Below are 16,968 nucleotides of genomic sequence, written 5' to 3' on the forward strand. Positions count from 1 at the left end.
TAAGTTTAAAAAATCCTCAGAGCCCACCGACATATTGGTTCAGAATTGGAGAGAAATGTGCTTTACTTCTATTAAAACTGGCCCTGCAAATTTTATTTCAGCATTACTGGTAGCAGCCGAGTCAAACAGACTTAAATGTATATCAACAGGAGACTGCAGAAGCACATTATGATATATCCATGAACTTTAAAAATGCAGAGACAAAAAGTATAAAGCAGATGCTTTATAAATGTGCTACTATAAAAAGATCAAGATATGCTGAGTGACAAACACAAGAGGCACATACAAATATATACTGTTTGGGGGGGGAAATATCATCATCATTAAGGAAACAAACATAAGGATATAAGAGTTACCTCTGGAGAGTCAAATGTGGAGTACTAGTAGTGAGGGATGAAAGCTGGGGGTAATAAAACGGAACAGAAACTTTCATTTTTTATTTTCTACATTTCTTTTAAAACCATGTGCATACATTGTTTTAAAACTGTATTAAGCAAATTGCTTTTGATTGCCCTTGAGTTGATTTTCTGACACAGAAAGATCAGGGGAAGGGAGCCTCTGTGGCCTCACCTTCTAGAACACTCCTGGCACAGACTCTGCCTGCCCCCCTCCCCGCCACTTCTCTCACTCCTTGTCCTGGAAGGAGGAGTGTCTGATCTAATTAGTGGTCCAGGGAGAAAGAGCTGAGAAGGGCCCAGCCCCTCCTGACCTCCCTTTCAGATTGGCCTACCAGCAGAAGCTCAGACTCCTCCACTGTCATAATGGGTGGGTTGGAGGGGGGACAGCAGGTGTGCTGGCCTGTGCTTATCTAGTTGTGGTGGCAACTGCACATCAGGCTAATTCAGATGAAATACAGAAAAGCCTCTGCATTCTATCTATACATCCAAGCTGTATTTTCCAACAAACTGTTACTTCAATCTCCATCTTGTGTCTAATTTTCAATTGATTCTGAACCAATGTGGAGAAGGTGGGAGAGTTCTAAATCCCCAAACCTCCAAGATATACCATTCAATGAAAAAAAAGAAAGATGCTGTATAATATGTACATTATGATCTTAAAGATGCTAAATTTTTTTTTAAATTTTTTTTTTTTTAAGATTTTATTTATTTATTCATGGGAGACAGAGAGAGAGAGAGGCAGAGGGAGAAGCAGGCTCCCAAGGAGCAGAGAGCCCGATGCAGGACTTGATCCCAGGACCCTGGGATCACGACCTGAGCCGAAGGCAGACGCCCAACCATCTGAGCCACCCAGGCGCCCTAAAGATGCTAAATTTTTAAAAGTACTATAAAAGGGGGCTCCTGGGTGGCTCAGTTGGTTAAGCGACTGCCTTCAGCTCAGGTCATGATCCCAGGGTCCTGGGATCGAGTCCCGCATCGGGCTCCCTGCTCTGCAGAGAGCCTGCTTCTCCCTCTCCCACTCCCCCTGCTTGTGTTCCCTCTCTCACTGTGTCTCTCTCTGTCAAATAAATAAATAAATAAAATCTTTAAAAAAAAAAATAAAAGTACTATAAAAGTATATGCATGCATAAAAATGTCTGAAAGAATAAACATTAAACAGCGTACTGGGGGAAAGCTGGATTGGGAGACGAAGAAGTAGGACTGTCACTTTTTACTCCATTCACTTTTGTGCTATTCAAAATTCACCAACAAGCATGTGTTCCCATATTACTGTGGTAATTTTCAAAAACTTTATATTTTAATAATTTTTGCTGGGAGATGTAACCACAGATCAAGTAAAAGTTTCTGAACTTTGGGATTATCAACAGTTTAGAGAAGTGGTTCTCAAAGTGTGATCGCCTGACCAGCTGCATCAGCATCATCTGAGAGCTTGTTAGAAATGCAAACTCTGGGGCCCCAGCCCAAGTCTACAGAATCAGAAACTCTGGGGGTGGAGACTAGCAATCTGTTTTTTGTTTTTGTTTTTTTTTAAAGATTTTATTTATTTATTCATAAGAGACAGAGAGAGAGAGAGGCAGAGGGAGAAGCAGGCTTCCCGCTGAGCGGAAAGCCCAATGTGGGACTTGATCCCAGGACCCTGGGATCATGACCTGAGCCGAAGGCAGACGCTTAACCATCTGAGCCACCCAGGCATCCGACTAGCAATCTGTTTTAACAAGCCCTCCCTACAGGATTACAAGCTAGCTAAAGTTTAAGAACCACAGGACTAGAGAACTGTTTATAATAATTGTTTCAATTTTCCAATTCATAAATCCTCAAGACCTATACAACACATACATCTAACACCCCACCCATCTATCAAATTATTTTTCATCTCAACTCAACAAGCATTTGTGGAGTACTTTTCAAACTGCATTACTGTAGTAAGTTTTTAGTATAAACTAAAATACGTCAGTAAAGAAACAGTACCATGAAACCACTAGGGAGGTCCCAGCCCCTTTAAAGGGACTGAAGTACTCTGACATAAACCAGAGGCCCACCAACAGAGATATGACACTGGGAAGGAGCTAGAACACAGCTTCCTTCATACACCCTGAAAAACACCCTCAACCAAGTAACAACTTGTTAGTGTATTACAACACAGATCATTCTCAGCTAGTATTTCTCCTTTATAACTTTATATTACGAAGTTTATTTAAATTTAAGTAGTGCAAGCATTTACAGATACCTGTTGGGTGATCGTCTTGGCCAACGTCTTCTGTTAGATTCTGCAAGAAATATGTTCATTATTACCAAGAAATCACACACCATATGGCAAGTTTTAAAATTCATAAACATTTTCATAAACAGCTGATATCTTAATATCTGTAGTCTAAATTTGTAGCAAATACACTTAAAACAACTACTTTAAACAGCTAGTAGATTCGTCTTTAAAAGGTTGACTTACTAGCTTATTAAGGGTGTGGTAGATCTTATGAATATTTGCCAGTGTTGAGAGATGAGAGTTCAGCTGGAAGTCTTTAAAAGAAAAAGAAGAAAATTCAGTGTCATTTATTTCCCAGGCTGCCAAAACAGTGTAAAAGAAGAAAACTCAGAAGTGAAGAAAAACAAATGTTCGATACCACTGAATAGTATTCTCCATTAATTTGATACTTATTAAGTAAAATACAACATGCAACTACTGACCTATCTCTTAGAAATAAAGTCTGGCAATAAAGTTAAATTCCCAACCGAATGTTTAAGGCCATGAAATTTTCATGTGAACTGTAAGGTAAAATAAAAATCCCTCAGTAATTGTAAAATCCTACCAGCAATGAACCTGAACGTAAGAGAAAAATGTCAATAATGTTAGCAAATTAAATAAGTCACACAAATAGAAGAAAGATCTCAAAAGAAATATGTTCACTTTCTCTTTCTCTTTCCCTTGCCCTTTCTCTTCCTCAGAATTACTAATACAGTATCAAATCAAGCTCCTGGCAAGAAAAGAATAGAAAAGCATCTCAACCATTTGGCATTTCTTGTAATATATTTATTTTGTTGGCTCTTATACAAGAGAGAGCAAAAATGGAACCTAAGTCCCTCCCCTCCCATCAAGCAGACAAATCAAAGGACTACACTGCAAGCTGAGTCCACGAGCCCAGAGCCCAGTGATGGAGCCTATAGTTACTTGCATTGCAATATTAAAAAATGCCACAAACCCTGGAACGCAGAAGCAGAAGTCATGCTCAAAACCTGTCCAAATCAAAGAACATTATCCCCCATCATCTCTAATAATTTCAGGATTACCTGCTAAATCATACATACATCTTGGAATCCCACACAACATATAACTTTCAACCGTTAGGTTTTTGAATCTCTAATTTCAAATGTTTCTTATGGCTTGCATACGTATTAGGCTACATAAATATAAGTTAAAAGTCTATAAATAATTTTATATTTGAATAAACATCAAAGAAGTATTTTCACAAAATACCAAGATTTACACTAGTTCCTTTACCATCACAAAGGTTAGTCTGAAAGTAACCTTGAAAAGATACTGTAACTCCCCCAGGTTAGGCCATTCTGATAAAAGAGGAAAAAAATCGCCCTTCACTGGAATAGTTTCCTTGGGACATGTATTAGGTGCAAAGAGACCAAAGAGCAGACACTACAGTACAAGTTGTGCTGGGCTGGACTCTGGGCTGCCGCTCCGAGTCTGGAAAGCAAGCTGACTGCCCTGCCAGTATTTAGAAAGCTTTACTTTCTTTTCGAAACTGTGCCAGGAATCCAGTTCTGGGCTGGCAGGCAGCAGAGCCTCTGGCATTCACAGGTCACTGTCAGGGGCAGCAGGCCACACTTGCGCGTGCGCACGCGCACACACAGGTGTACCGCTCCGACCCACCTGATGGCAGCCATGGTCAGACGCTCCGCTCACAGCCACTGAGAACTGCCCAACTAACCAGATTTTCTGGCTGAGGGACAACCAGAGCAGGGCCTCAGACTCTAAATGGGCTTTGACTAGAGACAAGTGTTACTTGTTTAGCATCTGAATGGTTTAGCCATACTTAAGGTAAATAAATGATGACATAATGTGGCCCAGATTCCTGATTTTCCATCTTAATTAGTGCAGTTGCACAGAAAAGGTTTAGGAAAGAATTTGGAGTATGTGAACATATGTGTGTGCATTTATTTACTTATGTGTCTATTTAATAAACATTGATGGGGTCTCTAAAGCTAGGCGCAACAGTACTCTCCTGATCCACAAGACGCTTTGGGGAGCTTGAACCATGCAGCCCCCGTGACCCACATTTACCACCACACCATAACCTCCCCTTTTCGTACTCTCTCAATTTCAAAATCGGAAGACAAATGATACATTCCATCGTCATCTCTAAATTAAATCCTGAAATAAACTCCTGGGTCTCCCCCCCCAAAAAAAACCCAAAAACTGAAAAAAATTTAAGGATCCAGATTCTCTCTTCACTGAGGCCACATGGAGTGGGGGAGAGAAAAAGGGGCTTGCTAAAGATTATTCAAGCACCGAGGTTTCCAGATGCCCCCCCACACCATGGTACACTTTTTCACCACTCTGATGTTAATTCAACTGTCAATTCACATAAAAGAATCTAAATGAGGGGTGCCTGGGTGGCTCAGTTGGTTAAGCATTTGATTTTGATTTCAACTCAGGTCATGGTCTCAGGGTTATGAGATCGAGCCTGGCATCAGGCTGGGTGTGAAACCTGCTCAAGATTCTCTCTCTCCCTCTCCCTCTGCACTCCCCCCTTAAAAAAAGAAGAATCTACATGAATTACAGTTTCTAAATCCTTCTACACATACACACACACACAGTTCTGTACAAAAATCACAGCCAAAATGCCACTTCAATTTACAACCTCTCTGTGGAGACTGAAAGCTGATTTGAATCTCAGGTCTACCAGTTATTTAACCTAAATCTCAATGTTCTCATCTATAAAATGAGATTACAATTCCTAGATGTGGCAGATATCCATTATAATGCCTGGTCCATATTAAGTGTCCAATAAAAGAAACCAATTATCACTACATTCACTTATATTATTTTCCATATCACACTTCTATCTAAAGTGGTCTCTAATTTCCATAGGTCCAAGTCAAGCCCCAAAACAAAAACTCTAAAGTTGGGGCTCCTTCTGTGATTGAGGCATGTGGCCTGATATGTCTTTACAGCCTATGATGGCATTTCTACCATATACCACCAACCGATGTTCACGATGATGGTCAAAGATAATCTCAACATAGTAGAAAAAAAGGACAAGCGCATTTAAGACCAGGTTCTACATATGAACTTTCACTTCACAGGCAACACGGATAACAAGGTTTATTTCGCACATCACACAATACAGTCAGGAATTCTCCATTTCCACATCCACTGTCATCACCATCTCATCATTTCTTCACCAAAAGGAAAAAGAAACCAGCAACATGAATAATTTCTCTTTAGCTTCACCAAGGTAAGAAGCAGCCAAGGAGGAGACACAAATTCAGAGAAAAAAAGAAAAAAATGGCCTTAAAAGATAAATCCACAAAGGTTAATACATATTGAATTTATGGTTCATCTGTTTAGTGCTCAGGGCAAGTAATAGATCTTGAAATCTAAAATAGATTTCACATCCTTAAGGAATAGATGTTAAGGGTAAAGATCAAATGCTTTACAGAGAACATATTTAGGAAAGCACTAACTGATTCATAAAAATTTCCTTCTGCTCATATTTCAATTCCAAAGGATAAATGCTACGTTAAGTCACCTTTATTCCATGATCAAATGGCTCCACAGTAAAGCACTGACTGGGTTTCACTCTCCTGTGTGATATGCAAACCCCATTATCCTGTATTAAAAGCAAAAACTGGCTCTGCAAAAAGGCATAGCCTGCTTAATAAACAGCATGCCTAAATTATCTTCTGGGTATTCTTAAAATGATCAACAAATGTTGACTGGGCATAAAGTTTCCTGGGTTTTTGTTTGTTGTTTTGTAATTATCGTTTGCTGTGACCTATATATGATAAAAAAAAAAAAAAGAATGACGGGGGGAGGGGCCAAAGTCCATGTCCCCAAACTACCCTAGGTATAGAGTTTCACAATATAAACAGACATAAACATTAGGAATGAAACAATTATATTAAGTTCAGACAGTGACCATCAACCAAAAGAATCAAATTTAAAAATTAACAGTCCTAATAGGAGTTTATTTCCAGAAGAAGGTCAGAAACAATTTAAACTCTTAAAAATCAAATCCTTTCCCTCATACCACAGTCACTTGTAAAATACAGCTGGGAGATGATCTCAATTGTAATAGCAACAAAAAGCAATAATACATACAGGAATAAACAAATAGGTAACATACCATCGAAAAAACAATAAAAGTTTACTGAAAGACATAAATGTAGAGATATCAGAGATATTACACCGCTGGAATGGAAAGACTCAGTATTATAAAGCAATCACTTCCCTTTTGCACTAAACTACAAATTAAATGCAATCAAATTCCTATTCTTCCTGCCTCTCAGATCTCCACCCTGAAAGAGGTGGAGAAAAGGAAGGGAGTCAGGCAGATTGATTCTAAAGTTCATCTGAAAGAATAAACATGTTGACCTTGCCAAGAAATTGCTGAAAAAGAAGAATGAGGAAAAACGTGCCCTATCAGATAGCAATACATAATATAAAGCAGAAGTTGGTAAATTCTTTGTAGAGGGCCAGATCATAAACATTTTTAGCTTTGTGGGCCATGCCATCTCTTCTGCAACTACTGGTGCCATTAGAGCTCAAAGCGGCCATAAACAATACACAAACAAATGAGGGTAGCTGTGTTCCAATAAAACTTTATTTATAAAATCTAAGTAGTAGGCCGAATTTGGCCTGTGGGCCATAATTTGCCAATGCTTGGTATAAAGGTACAATAATTACAACAGAATGGTACATATGCAAGAAGATAAACCAATGGAAGAGCACTGATAAACATGTACATCTGTGTAAACAGACATGTAATTAATATATGATAAAATGGCATTTCAAATCAATGAGGAAGAAAGAATCATTCAGTAAATAGAGGGGCAACTAGCTAGCATGTGGAACAGATTAAAGTTAATTCCAACCTCACCCAAAAGTTACAGATGGAAGGGGAAGGCATTCAAGGCAAAAGAAAATCCCTTATCTTGGGTTCAGGGCCCTGCATGCTCTCTGCCTCTACCCATCTCTCCAATCTTATCTCCTACCCATCCTCCTCTGGCTTATTCTCCTCAGCCACAGTGAGCTTCCTGCTGTTCTGTGAATATTCCAAGCACACTCCTACCTCAGGGCCTTTACACATGCTTTGCCTCGAGCTGCCTTCTCTCTGATAATAACATGGCTTGCTCTCACATTTCACCAGATTGCACCACCAGGTGCCTTCTTACACAACCTCGCCAGACCAACAAAAAATAGGACCCCTTCTTTGATCTTTATCACTTTCCCATGCTTTCTTTACCTTTTTCTTTTCTTTATATCACAGATTTGTCATCTTTTTCTCCCATTAAAGTGTAAGCTTCATGGAAGCCAGGACTTGGGTCTTGTCCACTACTGTATCCCTAGTACCTAAAATGATACCTGGCACCTAATAGGCACTCAATAAATACTCGATGAATGAATGCAGATCAAAGGCACCAAACCTTAATTTTGGTATGTTCAGGGCACTTCAAGTGCATCCACACCATTAGATTTTCAAATGTGAGAAGCAGCATGGTAAAAGAGGAAACTCGTAAGGAAGGCCAAGGTCAGAACATAAAGAATCTGTAAACCCTGCTTACCAGTTTAATCTCTTAATGACTTGTATCTCCAAATGGGCCACTCGGGGGTATGCAAATCAAACAGACATGGCACATTCAAGCAGCATCAATTCTACTCCATAGTAATTCACCTGAAACAGTGTTATACGAACACAAAAAACATGAGTACGGCACTTCATGGGAGGCTTCACCACACCGAGCTATGCTGCCGGGATCCTGTGAGTACTTAAGTCACTGAACCTCTGCCATAGCAGAATGTTGGTGGAGAACTCTGAGGACTATTGCTGTGAGTTCGGGTGCTGCACAATGTTTAAACTGGGAATTTTTTTAGAAGGATCACTCGGCAACAAATGTGTGCCACGGATCGGGGTGGTCTGGCTTCAGAAGGGCCTCTCATGAAGACTACCGAAGTGACTGAGGCGAGGAAGGATTACGGCCTGGCGTGAGACAGGGGCAGTACCAGTGGAGGGGAGCAATGCTGAGTACAGTGGGGCTGCACAATATCCACATTTAACTCACCCAGATTCAACCTGATTCACCTGGCCAAAAAGAAAAAGAAAGGAGGAAGAGAGAAGAAAAGAAATTTCAGTTGTCCCATAATGGCCCTCCATTCTACTGAATGAGCCACAAATCCGACAGCCGCTTGGTGAGTCTGTTGCCACACGCCAATCACATTTTGTGCATCTCACAACACTGGATGAGTCTAGTATTTAAAAATGTATTTTCCATAAAACATGGTCCCTAAATGCAAGCCAGCTGCTTCAACCGGCGCTCCACTGAAGAGCCAGAGATCTGTTCCGGTGCTGGAGGAAAGGACCGGCTGTGCTGGACTCCTCTGAGGCAACCTCCAGTGGGGCACCTTCCGAAAGTATTTCCAAGTGATATTTTTTTTTTTTAAAGATTTTATTTATTTATTTGAGAGAGAGAATGAGATAGAGAGAGAGCATGAGGGGGGGAGGGTCAGAAGGAGAAGCAGACTCCCCGCTGAGCAGGGAGCCCGATGCGGGACTCGATCCCGGGACTCCAGGATCATGACCTGAGCCGAAGGCAGTCGCTTAACTAACTGAGCCACCCAGGCGCCCCCCAAGTGATATTTTTAATACAGGTGATTCTGGCCTTACATATGGACTCAGAACTAACCTCTATATAAAATGTGATTGGCCTATAAGGAAAAGCCACTATGACTGCCATTCAGGAGACGACACAGAGGAGTTCAACGTTTCATGTCCATTTGTCCAATTCTCCCTTTCCTGGCTCAGGCAGGATCACACAGCTGGCTGTGGCCAAGCTGGGAATGATTCACCTCCTCTAATTCCCAATCCAAAGCCCATTCCTCCATTCTAGCTTATTTCTAATCAGAGCAAAAACGGATCTATCTTCACGCTCCATAAAAGGAGAAAAGCAACACCCTTTCCCACTCAAAGTTGTTAACAATCAAGTACACAAACTTAGAGTAACATTTTCTTAAAAGTTACTAAAACTGGCTAAATCTAAAACAACCTACCAACCTTTTTTTAAAGATTTATTTATTTATTTTAGAGCGGGGGGGGCAGAGGGAAATGGAGAAGGAGCCCTCTTTCCTGTGGGTTTCAGACGGACAGAATGAGAATGCCAATGAAGTCAAGAGGAGACCCCTACCAAACCTGTAAAGAACATGTAACAATGTTTGATTTCAGTCAACAAGATTTTAGATTTGTTACTGCAGCATAAAAGGAAAAAAAAACAAACCCAAGTCTTCAACAAGTCCTTACAAGGCCCTACATGATCTGACCTAAGTCATCTCATTCCATTATCCTTGCTCACTCCATTCCAGCCACTCTCGTCCTTGAAGACTCACGTGAACTCCTACCTCAGGGCCTTTGCATTTAATATGCCCTCTGCGTCAATGACTTCTGGTGTTCACAAAGCCTAGCAGCTGACTTCACTATCTATTCAAATGTCACCTCATCAGAGAGGTCTCTCCTGACTCCCTATCAAAAGCAGCACCTCCACCCCCCACGAGCTTTAGATTTATTTTATTTCTCTAAGTTTGTGTGCTAGGTTTGTGGGTCAGCTTCATACGACATGCCCCTTCTTTGCTAGAAATAGGAATTTCTTTATAAAATGGATAACAGCGCCTGCCTCACAGGGATACTGAGAGGACTGAATGAGTCAATGATGTGATGGGCTTAGAATAGTACCCAGCACGAGGTAAGCACTACCTGGGTGCTGGCTGGGATGCCACGGAATGAGCAGGAACGGTCTGCTATCCGCCCAGCGCCCTCTTCCCCACAGTCCAAACCAAACCTGCTAATTAAGCCTCTGAAAACTAATCCAGCAACTGCACATCAGAGAATCACCTGGGAAGCTTGAAAAAAAAAAGGCCAGGGTCCCCCTCCAGATGGGAGTGGGGTCATTGATTTTTCAGTAGCCCAGATGATTCTAATATGCAGCCAGAGAAGGGAGTTCTAACCCCACTCTCGACTCAGTCCCCAACCTGCTGGCAGCCAATCCACTAATGGAATAAGCTCAGCACACAACAGACCGGAATCTAACTCATTCACTGGTACCCCATCAGCACGTGAAAAAAAAAAAAGATCAAGATCCAGGGAAAAGATTATAAAACTGAAAAGCCAGGTGAAAAATGAGAAGAAACAAAGTAGCAGTGGGAAAATATTAACATCATTCTCCTCATCAATAAATATTTGCCACTTACAAGGCACAAAAGCCAAAAGGTGAGGCTCCGCAAGGGGAACCTCGATAAGCGGTGGGAAGCAGGTCATCGCAGGTGACTCAGCGTTATCACTGAACACGAGATCCAAAATTAAAGCCGTCCACGCATACCGCTGCTGGCTTTTTCCTTCTGACTCTCACAGGACCCATAAAAGAGGCTGCAAGGAGAAGCCATACGCCCTGGAGAGGCGGTGTGTCACCTAGCACAGTCATCCACTCCCCGGCCTATGCCTGCTGGTGCCATCTCAAAGGAGTCGGCCACTTCAGGACACCCCGTGTGGCTGCACTCCAAGTGTGACAAGCTACAAGGGGCCCTAGATTCATTCCCTTTGCCCCGCCTCACCCACTGAAGAACACAGATCCACTCGGTAGTTCAGAGTAAAAATCGTCCTTTAATCTCACTAATGTTACAAGAGTTCTGATGCTCTGGCATCAGAAAGACCTGAGTTAGAGTCTCAGCTCTGTGACAGTCTAGCTGAGTGACGCTGCCTGTTACCCAGTCTCACTGTGCCTCAGTGTCCTCATCTGTACAGTTGGACTAATGGGCCCCCCTTCCCAAGGCTACTGTGAAGATGAAACGATGGTGCCTACCAAGCACTTAGCACAGTGTAGGCCCATACTATGCGCCCAAAAAGGTTCAATGCTTTCCTCCCTGTTATTATTAGAACATAGAAGAGACTAAGACACCCTGAACCTAGAAGATCAAAAAGTAAAAACAAGGTAGAAGGGATGACAAGGTGACGGGTCCTTAAAAGTATGACATCAACAGACAGTTGCCTGGACTTGAATGTACAACTATCCTTCCCAGCTTCTTATTTAATTAAGAACAAGTAATCTGTGGTCTAATTTTTGGGAATGGCATTTATAGAAAGCGATATTAAAGGGAAAAAAGACTTAATCTCAACTACAGAAAAAAAAGAAAATAATTTCAAAGATGTTACACAAAAACATGTTAGTAGCTCCACTAAAAGGTAAGGGGTTTGTTGGGGCGGAGGGTTGTTAAGATTAATTTATTTATTTGAGAGAGAAAGAGCACGCCAAGTGGGGAGAGTGGCAGAGCGAGAGGGAAAGAAGACTCCTGCTGAGCACAGAGCTCAATGCGGGGTTCGATCTCAGGACACTGAGATCACCACCTGAGCCAAAACCAAGAGCCGGATGCTTAACCAACTGCGCCACCCAGGCACCCCTAAAAGGTAAGTTTTACGTTTTCTAGCTTTTCTGCAATGTTGTCAGGTATCTCCTATATTTAAAAATAATATAAAAAGTGTATTTAAGAAGTAGTTAACACAGGTCTGTTTAAAATTAAGACCTAAGAAGACTAAAATGACTATGTCATTAGTGAGTTAAGAAAAGGTATGCAATACTTTTCTTTGCCACGATCAGGTCCCCAGTTAGAATCAGTTTTTTAAATGTCTACTGTCATTGAGAGGAAGATGGCAGAAACGAGGGGACAGGAAGGATGGGAAAGAAGGAACTCCTCCTATGTCCTGATGCTGTTGGGGCCCATTCCAAGAACAAAAGAACCAAAAGCAACAGGGAGATGATCCGATCAGCTGGCTCTGCCATCATCATTCATAGGCCAAAGACAAAAGAGGGAATTCCAACATACCTGCTGGGCTGCCATAAGGATTAAACCAAAGGCAGAAACAGAATGTTGAGTATTATTTCACTGGCAGTGGTGGGGCACCTAGACCCTGGAGTCAGAATGCCCAAGTTAGAACCTCAATTCACCACTTAGCAGCTGTGTGACCTCCAGAAGATGCCTTAACCTTTCCACACCTCAACTTCTTCATCTGTAAAATGGGGATAATAACAGTACATAGCCTGCTTCCTAGGGTTGTTATGAGGGCTGAATGCATTAATGCAGGCAAAGCAGCTGGAACAGCCCAAGAATAATCACCAAACACGTGTCAGCCCCTCCCCCCCTTTGTTCCTCCTCACTCCCTGCACCCCACCTTTCCTGACTTCTTGCTTTCCTTCTCTCCTTTCCTTCCTACTCATAAACTCTCCCTGGTCCCTCTTGTCAGCCCTTCGCCACAGGGCTCCTGCCCACCCTCCACCTTATCCCCCTTCACCCCAGCCTACCAAACCCCCTTTCTACCGCCCCAGTTCTCAGTACTTTACCCATGCTGTCCCCTCCTCTGGGAAAGCACCCTCCCACCTCACCCCCCAGGCACACACAAATCTTGTTCTTCACAGGAGAAAACTTCAAAAGCAAAACCCACATGATAAATGCTAACCCTTCCATGAAGTCTAATTTTTATGACTTCCCATGCATTTCCAAGGCACTCTGGGCATCCAACTAACCTAGCTGCCGTCGTGCCATACTTCAGCTGTCCATTACTTCTCTGCCTGCACCACTAAACCCGCTGGAAGAAGCTCTTTAGACACAGGGACCAACCCCCCACCCCCAGCCACGTGGGTTACAGCAATGCCTGACAACAAGAAACCCTCAAACGTTTGGTGAATGACTAAGTGAGGGAAGGCCTCATTTGGTTCTTTCTGATAACCTCTCTTCCTCTCAAGGGTCTCCTTTTAAAGCCTAACGAGGACAGAGTCATTACACAGCAATCATCAGCAACAAAAACAGAAGAGAGCCAAGCACTTCTCTAAACTGTGTTTTTTTCCTCATTCAGTCCTTGGGATCGCTCTGATCTTGCCTCCCTACTTCTTTCTCTCTGCCCAGCTCCCCACTCCACTCCAAGCACACCAGCCTCTTTGGGATTCCTATCACAGGCCTGCTCCCCCTCAGAGCCGCTGCATCATCTTCCTGCTGCCTGGAATGCCCCTCACTCCCATCAGGTCTTAACTTAAAACCTGACCCTGCTATTAAAAACTACAACATCCTCCACTCCTCTCCCCTCCTTGCTCACACACCTGTGTGCCCTACCCCTTGCTTTATTCTTTACAGAACTTACAACCATCCGACACATTATATGATTTACCTGCATATAGGCTCTCTCCCCTATGCTAGACTGAGAACTTCACGAGAGATGAAGAACAGGGCCTGGTACATGGAGGATGCTCAATAAACACTGTTGACTGAACAACTCCATACTCTGCAGTAGGTATGTTTTATGCGTGAGGACTCTGGAGTGCACGCAGAGGAGCTGCTGAGTAACTTGCCCGTGGTCACACAGCTAAGACATAACAGAGCAAGGATCTGAATCTAGGCAATCTGACTCCTGGGCCCACACTTAACTATTATCTGTCTCCCAACCTGACCCAGATAACAATTAAAAGACATCATCAAAAAATTTTTTAAAAAATAAAAAAAATAAACAAATAAAAGACATCATCACATCCCTGGAGGAAATCCTAGCAGTCTATGTCTTTGGGCCATACGGAACAGCCATCCACTGGGAAACTTCAAAAGAACAAGTCATTTCACTCTAGACAGTTCCATGTGGTAAAGCATTATCAGATTTATAATTTATACAGCACTGATAGTTTTTCTTTGGACTTAATAGTTCAGGAAAAAGAGGAGGAGATTTATCACACCTTCTTGTACTATAATATTCCCATGAACAGCAAAATGACAGATCATCAACTAACATGGAGGTGGCTTACGATGACATATATTAAAAGCCAAAAATTGTGGTAGGAGGTGGAGAAGTACAGACTGCAAGGCGGCACATGGGAACTTTTGGGGGTCATGAGAATGTTCTATAGCTTAATTTTAGTAGTGGTTATAACAGTATATTTATCAAAATTCATCATCAAGCTGTACACTTAGAACAGGTACAATCTTATAGTATCTGTATGATACTCAATAAATACTAAAAAGCAATAAAGACTATCAGATAGGAATTTTAACTAAATATTCTACCCAAAAAAAGCACAAAAAACATTTCCATGCTAATACTCCCAAATTAGATCCAAAAAGATGCACTAGAAGTTAGGCATTAGCTCCTGAGCATCACACCTCTCTCTCTCTCTCTCTTTTTTTTTTAAGGGCAAAGAGGTGATTAGAAAAAGACAGTGAAGAGCTCTGTATAATGAGATCCAGCAGGGTGGCTGATGTGTGGCTCAGAGCCTGCCTGGCCACTGGCAAAAGCAGCGCCCACAATGGACATTGACTGTGTGCTCCTTCCATTCTTTGGGTAACCTCAGACCAGGACTCTAGGACCCTGAACAGAGTCCAGTCAGGGTAGAAGGGCACATCACTGGTCTTCTCCACAAGGGCCTCTGCCACGTACTGACCACTGACAGGTATGGATGTTGAATTTGTCAGAATTCTTAATTTCGAGCATCAGAAACCAACTAGCTAATATAACAGGATAGTGATTTCTTTTTTTAAAGAGGCACTGGATAATTCATAGAATGTCTAGGAAATCCAGAAAACCAAGTCGCGCAACTTAAGGGTACACAGCAGAGCACACAGACACAGCCAGAACTGGCCTGGCCCCTGGGTCCACAGCCTGCAGCTGCCCCCCACTGTCCTGCCCCCACTGCCCATTCTCTCCAAATGGCCTCCAGGCACTCCCAGCTTCTTTCCAACACTTGCCTCCAGCCTCAGATTCACACTCTGGTGGGTGTGTCTGAGCAGCTTGACCTGCAAAGGTAGGAATGTTCCAATCAGAGAAAGAGCCAGGGCCCTTGAAGACTGACGATGCCCATCATAAACACAAATGGATGACATGCCATCTCTGGGAATACTAGTGATACAGGCAAGTAATAAAAGGCTTTCAAAAAAATATTTACAAGAAAAAAAAATCCTCAAAGAGGGAACTAAAAGGAATCATATCCAGAGGTAATGCTATTTGGGGAGGGTAGGAGTCCTTTTCATATAGTAGTGCTGTACTAAGTATATTAGTTTCAAAAACTACAAGCCTACCTTCCTAAATTGAAAATGCCTCATTAAAAGTGTTTTCTAATTAAAAGAAAAATAATTCAAATCTGGAGTAGCAAATACTTTGTTTGCTAGAATAAAGAACACAAGAGGAAAAAAAAGTCCTTAGATCTGAAACGGTAGTGCAATGATCGCTAAAATACATGATTCTATTTAAAATGCATTTCAATATCTTTTTCTACTTAAAGCATATTTTTTAAATGTACGGTCTGCTTAAAAGAATAATTCTCAAGAGGTACTTCTCCTAACCTGAATCTCAGAATAAGAAAAAAGAACAAGCTATGAAAAGCTATTAACACTAATTCAAGATGACCGACTATAGAAAGATATCCATATTAATCTCAGATAATCAGAAAATTCACCTCCAACTAGCAAAGTTCATTTTCTAAATGAAGAAAGCCTTCCAGTAATCTCAATGTATAGTTAACATGAAATAAACCCTAAGGACCGGAATCTGGTCATAAAACAAAAAAAGGGGTAATATCAGACCTGTCAAGTCCTGCCTTTGCCTTATCTCCACAAGACTTACACACCAGATCTGAAATGGAAGCATGCATTTTCACACAGACTCCTGGCCCCTTAGTACATCACTAGCATTTTACTTTCTCCTTGAGAATTTCTCTATGCCACATTCTTCAAAACTGGTATCTGCACGTATTTAAAAAGAAATATTATTGAAATTGGTTTGCTTATGGCTGACTTTGTCAAAAAAGAATGAATAAGTGAAAGTTTGTATTCCCTGAAGAAAAATATGAAGATAATGAAAGAACGACTCAGATGCATGCTAAATAGCAGGAGGGAGAATTACAATTTTCCAGATAATTCACTATTTAACAGTTGATCATTTAAGTGCAATTCAATACATACTTGAAGACCTAGACAAAGTGCCATCCTGGATGATAAAATGGATACTAAACAGTCCCAGATCTCAAGGGGGTAATAATCTAATTGGGGAGGGGACAAATAAGTAAATGAGCAGCTACTGTTATGTTAGATTGAACTGAGAACAGAAGTAAACCCTACTTCGGAGATTCAACGGAGGGAGAGGGTGACTGCTTGAGAGGGAACAGGAACCCAGTAAAGAACAGTTCCCCAGAAGTAGGAGAGTCCTCTTCGTATAGTAGTGTTGTACTCAGTATATTAGTTTCAAAAACTACAAGTCTACCTTCCTAAATTGAAAATGCCTCATTAAAAGTGTTTTCCCAAGGAAGCTGCGGGGGGGGGGGGGGG

At 41.8% G+C, this 16,968-nt stretch overlaps 1 protein-coding gene across 6 annotated transcripts in view; it reads right to left on the bottom strand.

Moving 5' to 3' along the window:
• Nucleotides 1-16,968, bottom strand: part of DCUN1D4 (defective in cullin neddylation 1 domain containing 4) — a 66,472-nt gene that overhangs the window by 48,047 nt on the left and 1,457 nt on the right. For 4 of the 6 annotated variants that reach the window (XR_014143032.1, XM_031034460.2, XM_031034459.2 and 1 more), the window contains exons 2-3: nucleotides 2,845-2,915; nucleotides 2,626-2,665 (exon numbers count right to left, since the gene is read on the bottom strand). Coding sequence is in view for 2 of the 6 variants with exons in the window: in XM_031034460.2 (XP_030890320.1) it covers nucleotides 2,626-2,665; nucleotides 2,845-2,915 (111 nt within the window). In the remaining 4 variants the exon portion in view is untranslated. Of the gene's footprint in view, nucleotides 1-2,625; nucleotides 2,666-2,844; nucleotides 2,916-3,083; nucleotides 3,104-8,195; nucleotides 8,306-16,968 lie in introns of those variants that run through there. The other 2 variants (XM_081812397.1, XM_081812399.1) reach the window with 2 other exon arrangements.

The sequence above is a fragment of the Leptonychotes weddellii genome, chromosome 2, assembly GCF_054177405.1.
Source record: "Leptonychotes weddellii isolate Sample4059 chromosome 2, ASM5417740v2, whole genome shotgun sequence".
Lineage (NCBI taxonomy): Eukaryota > Metazoa > Chordata > Mammalia > Carnivora > Phocidae > Leptonychotes > Leptonychotes weddellii.